Source organism: Thamnophis sirtalis, unplaced genomic scaffold (genome assembly GCF_051295495.1).
Source record: "Thamnophis sirtalis isolate CommonGarterSnake01/CBP01778 unplaced genomic scaffold, rThaSir2_p1.2 scaffold_5, whole genome shotgun sequence".
Taxonomy (NCBI): Eukaryota; Metazoa; Chordata; class Lepidosauria; order Squamata; family Natricidae; genus Thamnophis; species Thamnophis sirtalis.
This window is the reverse complement of record NW_028261385.1, coordinates 35,379,936-35,396,157: the sequence shown is the minus strand read 5'-3', so window position 1 is coordinate 35,396,157 and position 16,222 is coordinate 35,379,936. Positions and strand designations below refer to the sequence as shown.

At 35.8% G+C, this 16,222-nt stretch overlaps 1 protein-coding gene across 8 annotated transcripts in view; it reads right to left on the bottom strand.

The window, feature by feature from the left end:
• The window catches only part of POC5 (POC5 centriolar protein), a 29,618-nt gene extending 13,417 nt beyond the window's left edge, over nucleotides 1-16,201 (bottom strand). For 6 of the 8 annotated variants that reach the window (XR_015696667.1, XM_087715627.1, XM_087715620.1 and 3 more), the window contains exons 1-9: nucleotides 16,128-16,201; nucleotides 15,786-15,928; nucleotides 12,403-12,504; nucleotides 10,420-10,522; nucleotides 4,011-4,121; nucleotides 2,613-2,809; nucleotides 1,105-1,281; nucleotides 783-899; nucleotides 65-244 (exon numbers count right to left, since the gene is read on the bottom strand). Coding sequence is in view for 7 of the 8 variants with exons in the window: in XM_087715627.1 (XP_087571753.1) it covers nucleotides 65-244; nucleotides 783-899; nucleotides 1,105-1,281; nucleotides 2,613-2,809; nucleotides 4,011-4,121; nucleotides 10,420-10,522; nucleotides 12,403-12,486 (969 nt within the window). In the remaining variant the exon portion in view is untranslated. Of the gene's footprint in view, nucleotides 1-64; nucleotides 245-782; nucleotides 900-1,104; nucleotides 1,282-2,612; nucleotides 2,810-4,010; nucleotides 4,122-10,419; nucleotides 10,523-12,402; nucleotides 12,505-15,708; nucleotides 15,929-16,127 lie in introns of all 8 variants that reach the window. The other 2 variants (XM_087715621.1, XM_087715625.1) reach the window with 2 other exon arrangements.
• Between the last annotated feature and the right edge of the window lie 21 nt (nucleotides 16,202-16,222).

Sequence of the window (16,222 nt, the reverse complement as noted above, 5' to 3'; positions counted from 1 at the left end):
AGTGCTATCATATCAGACTTCTTTCCTCAAGGCTAAACTTTCTCAAATATTCAAAGTTCCTTACCGTTTGAAGTTTGGATTCATACTCATTGGTGAGTGCAGCACGCATAGCTTCCACACTTGACTGAACAGCCTTTTCCATGGTTTCTTTACATTTTGTATTAAAGCTGGATCGCCAAATCACCCAGACTTTCCTCAACAAGACTAATTTATACAGCTGATCAGCCAGTCTGTTTGCGCACAACTGGAAAGGAATGTCAGCAAAGCAGGTCTGAGTTTCACCACACTTTATTTAACTCTTCCCAAAACAGGACTCTACCTGTACTATAGTTGTACCATATCAGAATTTGATAAAAAGTATGAAATATATACTGCAGTAACTGTAAAGCACTTTTATACTGTATAAACCTTAATATAATTATAAACAAACCCTAACTTTCAGCATGAAATCAAACAAAAGGTTGAATTGACATTGGACATGTTAAAATTCAGATTTTATGCTTTGTTGGCATTATAAACCAAAAGGGATGAATAATGTTGTAACATTTTTTACGTTGATGGGATGATTGTAAAATAATTCTAAACAGCCATAACATGATCCTAAAGCGCAAAACATATTTTTAGACTGAACGCAAATGCAGTTTACTGTGACAAGTTTATTTATAGAAAAGAGGACGAAGGATTTCACATAGAACTATAATATAATCAGTTTTTTAAAATATAGTTTTTCAAATAGGTTTTTTAAAAAAAGTATGGATTAACATGAACAAATCCATATATACCTGTTCTCTGGCCCTTTGTTGGTTCAAAAAATGCTGAAGTCGCCATTTTGTGAATTTTTTCATTAACTCTATCCTGTCCTTTTGTTTCTCAATTGCATGTGTTAGATTTGCAATTACCTGAAAAAAATTAGAAAATGCATAAAGAACATTAACTATGAAATTAATTCGTTTGAACTTGGTCATTAAAATTAAGCACATAGACCAGGGATAGAGAAATATTGCTCTTCAAACAATTACTTGCTGCAAAGGCAGTTCTTAACAGTAACCAACAAGGAAAATGAGAACCATGTAAAGATTCCTCCAGTAAATTAGAACTTGTTACCTCATCCTTTCTCCCTAAGGAAATTTCATATGTATGTAGCAATTCCTTCAAGTTCTCCATCTGATTAGTCAATTGTCTCACATCGGCTGCATGCTTTTCTCTTTCTTGTCTCATCTCTAAGGTATGATGTTCAATAAAATGAAGTTTCCATTTCCTCAGCTCAGTCAAAACATTAGTCTTAAAAGAAGTGAAGGAGTTGTTTAGTAGACAAATAAAGATCAGACTGAGTTTTTAAAGGCTGTCTGAGTTTTTAAAGGCTAAGGACACAAGTGTTTTTTTAGTAAAACATAGAACTGTTTAAAGTGCTGCACTTGAAATGTTGAGTTTCCACAACAGATGTTAATTATCAATGTTATCCTAAGGAATATGCAAGAAACAAAAAAAGGATATATGCCTTCCTCTGGCAACTGGTTTGTGAAGAAAGTATTCAAATAACATTTATTAGGTCCCAAAACAAGATGAATGACAATTAAGTAGCAACATTCTTTAAATGTATTATGCCTGGTTCCAGGCGCTGCACTTTTTAAAGGAGAGAGAAATGGGAAAAGTACAGAGTAACTGTAGCAGGGTAATATATCTTATGAAGAAAGACTGAAGGGCCTAGTATGTTTAACCTTGGAACAAAGCAACTGTAGGGAGATACAACTGAACTCTTTAAATATCTGAAAGGAAGCAGGTGAAAAAGAAACTAAATACATGTTCTGAATACATGTTCTGTCTTATTCCAGAATGCTGGGCACAAGTTATGAATTTAAATTATGGGAAGAAAGGTTACAATAGTTACAAAATACTTCTTTACAGTAAGAATAGTAACCACTTACATGAAGGCGGTGGCTCTATTTCATAGTTGCTACACATTACTATATCAAATTCAAAGCAAGGTGAAAGTCAATTAATTAGAAGAAAGATACCGGTATTTTCTGTTTAAGATATGGACTTACTGTACATATTTATTTAAATTTCTGCTATATTCTGTAGAGTTTCAGGTCGTATATGTAACTGCTAAGCTTTAAGTTACTTTACTTTAAGTTACTTTAATGTAACTTAAAATGAAAGCATTCTAAGCACTTTGAATTCCAAAAGTAACAAGGAAGGGTCAGGGCCTTCTTAGCCACCTGACATCCAAACCATTTAAGAACAGTTTAGATTAACAATTTTGCACACAATTGCAATGGATGGAGAAACAGTATGTTGCTTCTAGCTCCTTGTTCTATACCTTGCATAGCCTGGATTATGGTTTTTTTTTGCTATTTCTTAAAAGAATCAGATTGTGATCAGTCATATAAGATCTCAGCAACATTTATACCCATATCTTTTTGCTAGCTTTAAATTTAAACATGATTATATTAAGTTTGATTTTTTTAAAGATTTATTTTATATACACACATAACCGTATGTAGGAGATTTCTTTGGGGATATAATATTCCAGGACAAAGACTGAGAAAAATAAGATACAATGAACCAGGTTATCCACGCAGAATTTAACACATAGTACACAAATTACCTACTTTAAGGCTGCCACTCCACAGATCAAGAATGCTCTCTATGTGGGTCACTCTATCATCTGAAAGGCTTATGTCAGTTACGCATGGACCATGAAGATCTCTTTGACTAGATGAGGACCCTGGTGAAGTAGTTTCTTCTGAACGGATTGGGCAAAGTCTTTCCATATCCATATGAGCTGCCTCCTTTACGGACGCTGAAACTTTAAAAACAGAAAACCAACTATGTCTCTAATATTGTATTACTGTACTAGATTTGGTTGGATTTGCAGAGTATAAACTGAAAACAAAAGTGTATAGAAAATCCAATGCTTCTGCAAAACCCCAATGCTATCTTGCAGCATCTTACTGACTTTAAACTACAACAAATTTGCTAATCTTTAATGGGCAAAAAATATCCCTTTTGCTATAACAGACTTTAACACGAATAGCTCCAATTATTTTAAATAACTAACTCTTTTTTTAAAAAAATGTAATACATTTTAACATCTGGCAGCTTCTGTAAAGAATACACATTTTTTTGTTTTATGTTCTCTCTTTAAAATATATGATTGTGTTGGATAAGAGAAATGTTTTTAAATTCTACCACAAAGGACAGCAATAGTAATATGTGTATATTCATCTAATATCAGTATCTAAGGGGCTGCCACAAAGAAGAGGGGGTCAACCTATTCTCCAAAGCATCTGAAGGCAGGACAAGAAGCAATGGATGGAAACTAATCAAGGAGAGAACAGACCTAGAATTAAGGAGAAATTTTCTGACAGTTAAAACAATTAATGAATAGAACAACTTGCCTCCAGAAGCTGTGTGTGCTCCAACACTGGAGGTTTTTAAGAAGAGACTGGACAACCATTTATCTGAAATGGTATAGGGTTTTCTGCCTGAACAGGGTTTGGACTAGAAGATCTCCAAGGTCCCTTCCAATTTTTTGTTATTTACACGTGTGTTATGGAATCGAAAAGCTATATACTGATTCTGATTATGTGGATGGGTGAGCAAATACTTTTGGCAATATAGTGTATGTAATAAGCTTCTTTGGTGTTACTTTTCCTTTCTTTCAAAAAAAAATTGTACTTATTTTTAAAAAGTAATATTCCTTAGGGAAGCTACTTTTGCATAAAAAGGGTTCCACATACTGTAATAATTAGTTACTTAATAACTGGATAATAATTGTACATATTTACAATTGTACATATTTACAAGTAAATACACCTGAAGACCATAGTGGACTTGATTAAACGAGATAGTATGGTATAACAGATTCAAGTGTATGTGGGTACAAGCAGGTTATAACTATGGGAATTCATGTGTAAAAACCAAAAGAAATCACCGCCAGATTAGGTTTATATATTAAGCTAACATAACTTCTAAGGCTGTCCTCTTTCTCATCCTAGTACTTATACCTTCTATCCTTGTTGTTCGACTAGCTGCTGCAAGTTCTGGGGTTCTTCCATGGCACCTCCATTTCACTCCTGCACTTTCATGCCTGTAGTCACTCATTCCTGGCCTCTTTCCTATTTCAGATAAAAAAGACTGGCTATATTTAGACAGGCAGAATCAAATACTCAGTTCTGCACTGTTCACGCCATTGATCCGATGTCTTCTGTTTCAATATTAGTGCTAGCAATTGGTAATACCTAACTGGACTACGTCACCTATCAATAAGTACAAAAAAAGAGGAGAGAATCTAGCTATAAAAAGAATTCGACTCTAGGGAAACAGATGCACAGATTTTTATTACTTGCAGTCAGAGTGAAATACAGGCAGGAATAGAAGCAAGAAGTAGAAAGATTGCAATTAGGCAGCAATACTTACATGAGGAAGTGTCTCTTATTTTATCTACTAAGTTTCTATGAAATGGGGATACAAGATTATGTGAGTCATATCTCACATGATTACTCTAAATCAACTAGTCTTTCCTGAATGGAACAGCTTTCTAATAGTATTTTGCAGTTTTATAAAAGCCATTTGAATGAGTGCCAGTTTATAGATAATAACACGGTCACAAGTTTGATGAAGTACTTCAGAAGAAGGTCAAAGCTTTAGGGCAGATTCACTCAAACACAAGTGCTCCTTGTTGGAATATCATCACTTCACTGAGAAGCAATACAAAACATACATACATGTGCCACTGCTCCACTGTAGCTACTGTAGCCTTACAAATTTTGAGATTTAGTTAACGATGTTGATTAACACAGAGCAGGAAATTAAATTTGTGCTAAAACATTCAAATGCAAGATTTAACGGCATGGCATACTTTATTCTGATTTTCCCCCATCAAGAAACAGAACTTGTTTTAAATATAATTATCCTTAAATCTAAATTCAAGGGAAGGTTTTTGACTAGTAACTAGAGCCACCTTTCAAAATGCACTACATCTAATCCATAGACTGTTGTTTTATTCAATTTAATTTTTTTTGCAGATATCAACTTTGCTATGTGCTCAATCAACTAGAAGGTCTACAATCTATGATTTACCTCATAAAATGAAAAGTACCCGAGAAAATCAGGCAGCAAAACATGATGGCATCCCAATTTTCCAAGCCATTTTTAAAGGTAAAAATGCCCTGAGATGTAAGGGCTTCCTAAAATTAAAAATATAATTAGTTATAATGCAATCTACTTATCTAGCTGGGATATTTTCAAAACTATCATTTTCTACTTTCATTCTTCTTTCAACTTGTCTACATTCCTCCTTTCTATTCTTACAGCTTTTCATGGCCCTTCCTGTGCATACATTTGTGTGGGAGCACAAATGGCATTTTATATTACAAATGCCTGATAAGGGAATATGGCTTTCCTTCTTAGGAACCTAATCGATCACTGATGGATAACACTGTGCCACTCAGAATCATTCACAAACAGAGGGGACACCAAAATCAACAAGCAAATATCATGTATGTTTGAATATAACAACACACATTTGGTCAATGTATTTTTATGGCAGGCTATTTTGCATTCAATCCTACCATTACCAAAAACAAATACCCCCCCCCCAAAAAAAAAACTCCTACAAAGAACACATGTAACAAACATGATGGATATAATGATTTTCTATACTTGGTCCTCTCAAAATATCCATTTTAATACAAAGTCTTTCTGCTTTCCATTTACCATAGGCTGTACAGCTTCATCTAGAGGGTCACCGGGGATGTCAAACTCAAGGCCTGGGGACCGGATCCAGCCCATGGGGTGCTTAGATTTGGCCTGTGGGGCCACCCTGGAAACAGCGAAGGTCCTGCCTGCAGATCCTCTGCTACTGGAAACCGAGATCGGGAGGGCCGCACACAGCCCTCCTGAGCTTCATTTTCACTGGCAGATGGTTGCGGGAGGCTGTCAAAGCCAAAAACAGAGCTCAGGAGCCCGTTTTCCCTGGCAAAGTACTCAAGCCACCATAGGCACCTCTGACATGAGTGATGTCGAGCTGGCCACATCCACCCTGGCCACACCCTACCTCTCCCCCTGAGGTGAAATACAATCCTGATGTGACCCTCAATGAAATCGCATTTGACACCCCTGATCTAAACTTAAGAAGGTTCAGTCCAAACTTCTCTGGACAAGTATTTAACCAACACAGACTGTGCTAGACTCAGCCAGGAGAATGGTAGTTAGTCCTCAACATCATTGAGGTATTGTTACCTCTAATACCTGAGAACTCTCCAGCTACTTCTCCAGAAGATTTCAGAGACGAGGAAACAGATTATTTTTTGGCAGTATTTTGTCATAATAGGTTAGGATTTAAATACGACGTTGATCAGTGCTAGCCTTGCAAAATACTGTTTTTTCTCATTAGTGTCAAGATGTCTTGACACTGTTCTTAGAATACTAAGAATTCTAGAATCTTCCCATTATTTGAATCTCAGCAGTTTCTGCAATATGCTATTAAGAAGCTGCATTTCAACAGCCCTGCTAGTTCCTCATTCAGCATTCTATTCCTAAAGGTTTTATATATGCAGTTATGTGGAACATAATTATTAACCTGACATAATCTGAAGAGTTCTTTTCAAAAAATGCAAAAGAAAATATTTTACTCATAATCATGTTTTATATTAAGCACCAAAGAAGTGAGAGATGTCTGCAGGTTCAGTAGGTAAAGAGGAGAAGAACTGGGAACAGTGAAAAATTTGGTACAATCTAGGAACTAGGTTTGTGTGGAAATCAAAATACCAAGATAGGTCTGGAAGAAGATAGGTTTCAATAGGTTCAGTCATGAAAAGTTACAGGTTAACTTTGGGCCATCTGCCTTTTGTTATCCTAGACTCCCCATGGTTTTTTTTGCTTGGGTGGGGTAAATAGTATCAAAAATTAAATTTCTTGAACAGAAAATGAGATAAAATGTAATATAAGAAGCACCTACTTAGTTATAAGGAGGACTAAGAGTTTGAGCTGGTCAAAATTTGTGGCAGCTATGTCCTTTCCCTTCCTACTTAATACAATCCTTTTTTATACAGTATATTTAGACATGAATTCCCTTGTTCAAAGAACATTTGCTTCCATTAGATATGTAAATGAATTGAGCCCTTTGTCACTAATTTCATACTGCTTCTCTACAGTCAGTCATAACCAATTCTTTGCTTTCCTTTTTAGCTCCAGATTAGGGGACTTGTTTTGGGTGCAGATTGGGATTCCCTAATTATAAATGGACAACTGTAATCACCTTCCTACTATTTTACTAGTGGGCAGAAAAAATATTATTGCCAAATCAAGACTTGTTTTCATAACAGATATATATGGCACTTAGAGTATAACAGCCAAAAAAGCTAACCTTCTATGGATAAAAGACAGTTTCATAGTTCCAGAGAATTATGTTGGCACTAGTTGTAAGATGTCACAATCGTTTTTAAATTGGGAATGTTTCCCATTTTTTATGTTTTTATCTAGATTTGTTGTCAACCACCTAGAGTGATTTAAAATGGGCAGCTGTATAAATCAGCAGAATAAATAAATAAATCACCATGCACGTAAATGTTTTTACAGAAGATAGGTTCCTTGGAGGAAGAGTTTTTCTTTAAGCTGCTTTTTTTGTTACTTGGACAAACAAATAGGTTTTCTTTTTATGCAAATCTAAATTGTGAACCAAGAACAGAAATTGGAATTCCAACCAGGGTCCAGGGCTACCATTATGCAGCTGGGTCAAACCGATGTTAAACATTATGTCCATTTGAAGTATACAGCAGATGTTACACAACCATATATGTGAAACAAACATTTTATTAAAGCCTACTACATCTTAGATGCTTAGACTCCTGAAAGTCTCTTGACTGCAAGGTGATCAATAGCAATAGCAATAGCAATAGCAGTAGACTTATATACCGCTTCATAGGCCTTTCAGGCCTCTCTAAGCAGTTTACAGAGAGTCAGCATATTGCCCCCAACAATCTGGGTCCTCAGATCAATCAGTCCTAGAGAACATCAACCCTGACTGCTCTTTAGAAGGCCAGATCCTAAAGATGAAACTCAAATACTTTTGCCGCCTAATGAGAAATAAGGACTCCCTGAAGAAGAGCCTAATGCTGGAAAAGATTGAGGGCAAAAGAAGAAAGGGAGAGAGAATGAGGTGGCTGGATGGAAGCTGTAGGTGTGAGCTTAAATGGATTCCAGAGGATGGTAGAGGACAGGAAGATCTGGAGGAACATTGTCCATGGGGTCACAATGGGTCGGACATGATTTCGCAACTAACAACAACAATCTTAGATTCTATGCCAGTATGCACACTGAAAATTATTCTAACTTTGCTTTTTCTTTTCAAAATTTTAAGAAAACCACTAGTGTTATTTTAAACAAAAGGTGCCTACAAACATTAGAACTATAATGATGTAACATATTTTGAATGTCTTTGCATGAATTAAAGTAGTATTTAACATTTTAGAAAAGTAGATATTTATAGAACTGATACTTTTAGAAATGCTTCAAAAATGTTTTTCTGGCTAAAAACCATTGATTTATGCAAGTTACTAAATCTTTCATGTAAGTAAATCACATTCACAGTGTGATTCAATATGAAGAATTCTATATCTAGCTTAGCCAACAATATTTCATCAAGGATATTTGTAAAAAAATACAGGATATACACAAGCTGTCAAACTATGCCACAAAACCTTTTTGATGTCAATTTTACTATAAATTAACAAAGCATCTTGATTTGAATGACTTAGTAAAGTAAAGGAAAATTACAAATAATTGTATAGGGTTCATAGAAATTGTGAGTATATTTCTATTGGAAAACAACATTGTAATTAAGTTATGGAAAGGACCTACTTATAGTTGGGTGATAAAATAAAAAATATCTCAGAATAAATATCAGGACTCGTCAAATTCCAGTTTTCTGGACTCTTCAAATCCTGAAGACCTTCAGTCAATCATCACAGATGAAAATGAACCAGATGAACTAAGTACTTGATTTTAGAAGTTAACTTTCTATAATTTCACTAGTGGATAGATAGTTCAGGGTAATGGCTAGCTCAAAAGCATATATATATATGCTTATATATATATATATGCATATATATATGCATATATATATGCATATATATATATATATATATATATATATATATATATATATATATATATATATATATATATATATGCATATATATATATATATATATATATATATATATATATATATATATGCATATATATGCATATATATATATATATGCATATATATATATATATATATATATATATATTTGTGCTGATAAATAAAATAAATAAATGCATATATATATATATATATATATATATATATATATATATATATATGCATTTATTTATTTTATTTATCAGCACAAATATATATATATATATATATATATATATATATATATATATATATATATATATATATATATATATATATATATATATATAAGCATATATATATATATATAAGCATATATATATGCTTTTGAGCTAGCCATTACCCTGAACTATCTATCCACTAGTGAAATTATATATATATATATATATGTTATATTTATGCTGATAAATAAATAAAGGGAGACTAGTATAGATCTATTTCAAGCTATTTAGCTCTCATCAGCTAGCCATACCCTATGTTGGGAATTGAACCTGTGCTCTATTGCCTCTCAGGCAGATGTGTTAACCATTGAGCTACAAGGCTCGACTCCTTTTCAGCCAGCCAGGGTGCTGATGAGAGCTAAATAGCTTGAAATATATATATATATATATATATATATATATATATATATATATATATATATATATATATATATATATATATATATATATATATATATATATATATATATATATATGCATATATATATGCATATATATATAACATATTATGCTATGTAGTTTATTGCTTGAGATATATATATATATATATATATATATATATATATATATATATATATATATATATATATATATATATATATATATATATATCTCAAGCAATAAACTACATAGCATAATCCACATACCAAAATAAAAAAGGCCTTCAGCCTACTCAACTAGAAACCCTATTTTTGCCATGGATTCTCAATATCTATGGAGATTCTCAGTCATCCAGGTCATGATTGTCCCAAAGGTGCTTTTTCAAGAGGCAACTGGACTTTATGGTCTTTCTTTGAAGATGTTTGGCTTCTCATCCAAGAAGCTTCTTCAGTTCTGGATGAGAAGTGAAACGTCTTCAAAGAAAAACCTCCAATTGCCTCTTGAAAATGCACCTTTGGGACATGGATTCTCAAATTTCAGCATGGGTGGTCTTGCACCTTTAATTTCTTTATAAAATAAGCCAGCCTTTATGTGTTTAAAAAAACTCAGTTTCAAACATGTTACCTGCAGGTATCTGATGACCCTCCATATGATCTGATTGTCTTAACCCACTTGGCTCAAACTTAGGGGTAACTACTGCATAACGAAGCAACTCTTCATATTCATCCTACAATAAAAAGATAAATATTTGTTGCTAAGTGAAAACTACATGAATGCTTTATTGTTATTTTCCAATACTAAAAATATATATTTATGGAAAAATAAGATATGTTTTCATCTCTTTCATCTTCTTGCTAACATAAAAACAGGTGTAGTCATGGATTCCATCACCATCATAGATACATAGGAAAATGTACCTTACAGAAACATACTCACAGTCAGAATATACTAGTATATGCACATACACAAATATATAATAAGATAGGTCAGTGATGGCTAACCTTTTTGTTGTTGTGTGCCGAAAGTGGACATGCAACAACACACCTGCACCCATAATGCAATGTGTGCATGACCCCCCCACAACCCCCCCCACATGCGTGTGTCTCCCGCATGCACCCCACTTCTGCGCATGCACAGCAGAGACTGAAAATCAGCTGGCCGGTGGAAGGCGCGTACACGTGTGCAATAAAGCTGAACTGGGGCAACGGCTCGCATGCCCGCAGAGGGCTCTGTATGCCACCTGTGGCACACGTGCCATAAGTTTGCCATCACGTAGATAGGTCATATATATATGCTTTGCTTCCAGTTGAGAACTGGACATGAACAGAAGGAAAAATACACAAGCTACATTGTTGCTATATTATTTCGCCATTATTACTGTTTAAATAGAAAGAGGTAGGAATGTTAGCAAGTCAACAATAAGCAGAGCTAGCCTAAAAAAAAAAAGCCATATGAAAAGCTTCCAAGGCAACAGTTGTTGAGCAACTAGGCATTGCTAGGTCAAGCCTGAAATTTAACTTCAGTTGTTATTCTTGTTGAAAATCTAGAAGCAAACAAGAGGAAAAGACAAACCCTAAATGCTTTTTTAAATTTTCATTTGGCTTGTATCCACACCTAATAGGAGCTATGATAGTAGCAGAATAGAGAAAAACAGGTGGAATGCAAGCTAGGTTTCCCAGTTGGTGATAATTCATCCTAACAACAACCCTGTGTGAAGATTGATTGTGAACTCAAGTAGGCAGCAGGGACCATCCAGCAACTAAATTGTATCTATCTAAGTTCAGCCATTAGAGAAAAAACATCTTGTCCTGCAGAGGAAGGATACCCTTTTTTGAACTATTTTCTCACAGTACTCATTGTGTTCATTCATGGCACTAAGAATATGGGTTTTTAACCATGATTTATAATTAGCATGTTATGCTAATGCAACTGTGAATTCAAAATCCATGGTCTATTAAGAATTTGCTTATCTAATGTCTTATTTTTTATACATTTCTTCTATACTGTTGCCTTTATTTATTGAATTTATATTGCTGCCTATTTGCCCATGGCGGCTCAAGGCGGCTTACAGAATATAAAACCACATTTAAAACAATAAAAACTAACAAAAAAAAATCAAACACATTAATATAATACAATATAACAAAATCACCCCACCCCCCATTCCCTGGCCCAGTGACAGCAGATCACACAAGCCATTTAATGGGCCCCATCCCGCTCTGGGTTCCCCAGGCCCGCTGGCAGAACCAAGTCTTCAGCGCCTTCCAGAATAATATTAGAATGGGAGCCATTCTAATCTCTGGGGGAATGATGTTCTAGAGAGAGGGAGCCACCATGGAGAAGGCCCTTCTTCTGGGTCCCACCAGGTGTATCTCCCTAGGGGATGGGACCCGCAACATTCCCTGGCTCTCCGCTCTGATGGCTCAGGTAGATGTGACTGGCAAGAGATGGTCTCTCAGTAAACTTTGCAAGTTAATTTGATTTATACAAAAGTCATTGTGAGATAAAAATAGCAGCTTCTCACAAAATAATTTTTAAGACCAGCATTTACAAGATATTGTACAAGCTCCAAATAAACAAGAAAAAAACATTCATTTTTGGCCCTACCTGAAGATCAGAAGAGACAGAACTGCCTCGATCAGAATCTTTTGGTAAAACAGGACTTGCACTTTTCTCTTCAGATGATGACATCTTGCATTAAAGTACTTCCTGTAAAAAGTTCCAGAAGTTGAACTTTACTTGCAATCAGTTAATTGGGGTGTTTGGCTTGTGTTTTCCAAATCAAGCCAAGAAAAAGGAACTCAATTGTTTTCTGAATCTGGTTTGCTAGTAATGAATAAGCCATTGTTCTTAATTTATACACCAGAGTAAACTAACTACAGAAAAAAGTTTCTAGGGCATGTTTAGCCACTAAGCCAGAAACCTGATGGTACTACAAAAACTGCTAGTTATCTGTAAGTTAGAAATCTGGAGAATTCTATTTAGCTGTGCTTTGTAGCTCTATCACAGCAAAGAATGTCTTCTAAACCCCAAGAGAAAAATCTGCACTTTGACTAAATAAATGTCTAACTCACTGATCTTAAGGAAGCCCTGCTCAAATGCAAGAATAATTAGTAGCCTACAAAAGCAGACTCCACAGCTTTTCTCTCTTTCATTTAAACTTTAACCTAATTATCTATATATTGCTTAATATAGATATAAACCAAGTATAGAAAAAGAGAAATAAGAAAGAAATGCAAAACATTTTATATAGCACTTAAAAACAAAAAAGAAATCCAGAATGTTTACATTAATTACAACCCTGTAAGCAAGCTTTTAGTATGGAAAGGTTAACTCAATTAACAATTTTTAAAATGTTTTTATATTAGGATGGGTCTTTGTCCTTGTGATTTTTGTGATGCATCATTTCACTAAAGCATTCATTTATGTTATTTCAACTACAGGTGAAACTCAAAAAATTAGAATATCGTGCAAAAGTTCATTTATTTCAGTAATGCAACTTAAAAGGTGAAACTAATATATGAGATAGACTCATTACATGCAAAGCAAGATAGTTCAAGCCATGATTTGTCATAACTGTGATGATTATGGCTTACAGCTCCTGAAAACCCCAAATCCACCATCTCAGAAAATTAGAATATTACATCCAATCAATAAAACAAGGATTGTACATAGAACAATATCGGAGCTCTGAAAAGTATAAGCATGCATATGTACTCAGTACTTGGTTTGGACCCCTTTTGCAGCAATTACTGCCTCAATGCAGCGTGGCATGGAAGCTATCAGCCTGTGGCACTGCTGAGGTGTTATGGAAGACCAGGATGCTTCAATAGCGGCCTTCAGGTCTTCTGCATTGTTCAGTCTCATGTCTCTCATCTTTCTCTTCGCAATGCCCCATAGATTCTCTATGGGGTTCAGGTCAGGCGAGTTTGCTGGCCAATCAGGCATAGGAATCCCATGGTTATTGAACCACGTTTGTGGGCAGGTGCCATGTCCTGCTGGAAAATGAAGTCAGCATCCCCATAAAGCTTGTCTGCGGAAGGAAGCATGAAGTGCTCCAAAATCTCGTGGTAGACGGCTGCGTTGACCCTGGACTTAATGAAGCACAGTAGACCAACACCAGCAGATGACATGGCTCCCCAAATCAACACAGACTGTGGAAACTTCACGCTGCACTTCAAGCATCTTGCAGTGTGTGCCTCTCCATTCTTCCTCTAGACTCTGGGTCCTTGGTTTCCAAATGAGATGCAAAAGTTGCTCTCATCGGAAAAGAGAACTTTGGACCACTGAGCAACAGACCAGGTCTGTTTTTCTTTAGCCCAGGTAAGACGCTTCTGACGATGTTTGTTGTTCAGGAGCAGCTTGACAAGAGGAATACGACATTTGAAGCCCATGTCCAGGATCCGTCTGTGTGTGGTGGCTCTTGATGCACTGACTCTAGCCTCAGTCCACTCCTTGTGAAAGTCCCCAACACTTTTGAATGGCCTTTTCCTGACAATCCTCTCCCTGCTGCTTGTGCACCTTTTTCTTCCACTTTTCCCTTCCACATAACTTTCTATTAATGTGCTTTGATACAGCACTTTGGGAACATCCAACTTCTTTTGCAATTACCTTTTGAGGCTTTCTCTCCTTATGGAGGGTGTCAATAATGGTTTTTTGCACAACTGTCTGGTCAGCAATTTTCCCCATGATTGTGATTCCTACTAAACCAGACTGAGAGACCATTTAAAGGCTCAGGAACCCTTTGCAAGTGTTATGGCTTAATTAGCTGATTAGAGTGGGACACTTTGAGCCTAGAATATTGCACCTTTTCACAATATTCTAATTTTCTGAGATTGTGGATTTGGGGTTTTCATGAGCTGTAAGCCATAATCATAATTATGACAAATCATAGCTTGAACTATCTTGCTTTGCATGTAATGAGTCTATCTCATATATTACTTTCACCTTTTAAGTTGCATTACTGAAATAAATGAACTTTTGCACATATTCTGATTTTTTGAGTTTCACCTGTATATATTAATAAATGTTGATGCTTATCTGAAATAAAATTTGAATCAACTATTTTTGACAACTATTTTTACTAAGCTAAATGAATATCCTTAATACTTCTCTCAAAGAAGGGCAGTTGAGAAGGAAAATTGTGTTTGAGTAAGATAGGTCACTTTGGGACCTGTCTCAACAGATGTAAAAAAGTCATGATTCTACAAAGGCATTCTGGACATGAATTGATACATTATCAAACAGCATATTTTGTCTGAGAATTTGAAATTCCTAAGCAATCAATACAGTCGTATGTCTGTCTGTATTCTTGTGACAAACTTGCACTATATAATATTTTCTTGCTGTGTTCTGAGAATTGCAATTTAGATGAAGTGAATTCCCAGTCTTACTCATATGTCCAGAGGCAGAAAATGATAGCTGGACTACAGTTCCCATCATTTCTTTGTCTTTGGCTGTGACAGTTAGTCCTCAACTATAGGTAGTCCTCAATTTATGACCAAAATTGAGCCCAAAATTTCCATTGCTAAGCAAGATAGTTGTTGAGTTTTGCCCCATTTTATAACATTTCTTGCCACAGTTGTTAAGTGAATCACTGCAGTTAAGATAGCAACGTGGCTGTCAAAAGAATATGGTTTCCCCAACGACTTTGCTTGTCAGAAGAGTGCAAAAGATGGCCATATGACACTGGGACCCCGCAACTGTCATAAATATGAACCCGCTATCAAGTATCTGAATGTAAATCACATAACACATAAGCCAGTTGCCAAACTTTCGAATTTTGATCACATAACCATGGGGATGCTACAATGATCATTAAGTGTGAAAACTGGTCATAGGTCATTTTTTTCAGTGCTGTTGTAACGTCAAACCATCAGCCACTAAACGAATGGGTGCTAAGTTGAGGACTACCTGTAATAGGAACTGGTTGGTGCTCAGGATCTGGAAAACCATGGCTTTGTTACACTTGCTCTTATAGCTGGGCTTACATCTAGAGAGAAAAGTTGACCTGATGAGGAAATCATCCTTCGCAGACTGATGCTCCCCACCCGTAACTGTAGTTGTGGGTTAGCACATCTATAACGGCGCCCTTCGGTTCGACGCCCTCGACAATTCCACGAGTGAACGGCTCCTGCGAGGAAGTGCAAGAAGAAAGAAGCTAGGGGAAAAAAGATTCCAGGTTTCGGAAGACACATGCTAAATGCAGGAGAGTCTATTAGAGAGAAGAAGATCTCTGGTCCTATCTTCTGCACCCCAGTTAAGTTTTGTCTCCTGCACCTCATTCGGGCTTCCTACCTCCCCGACGTCGCAACCAGACACCTCCTGCTCACCTGAAGAGCAGCCGTCGCTCTTCTTTTCCCCAGCAAAAGCCTGGCAGTTTCAAACCGACGGGACCGAAAGAGAGCGCTACCGCGATTGGTCCCCG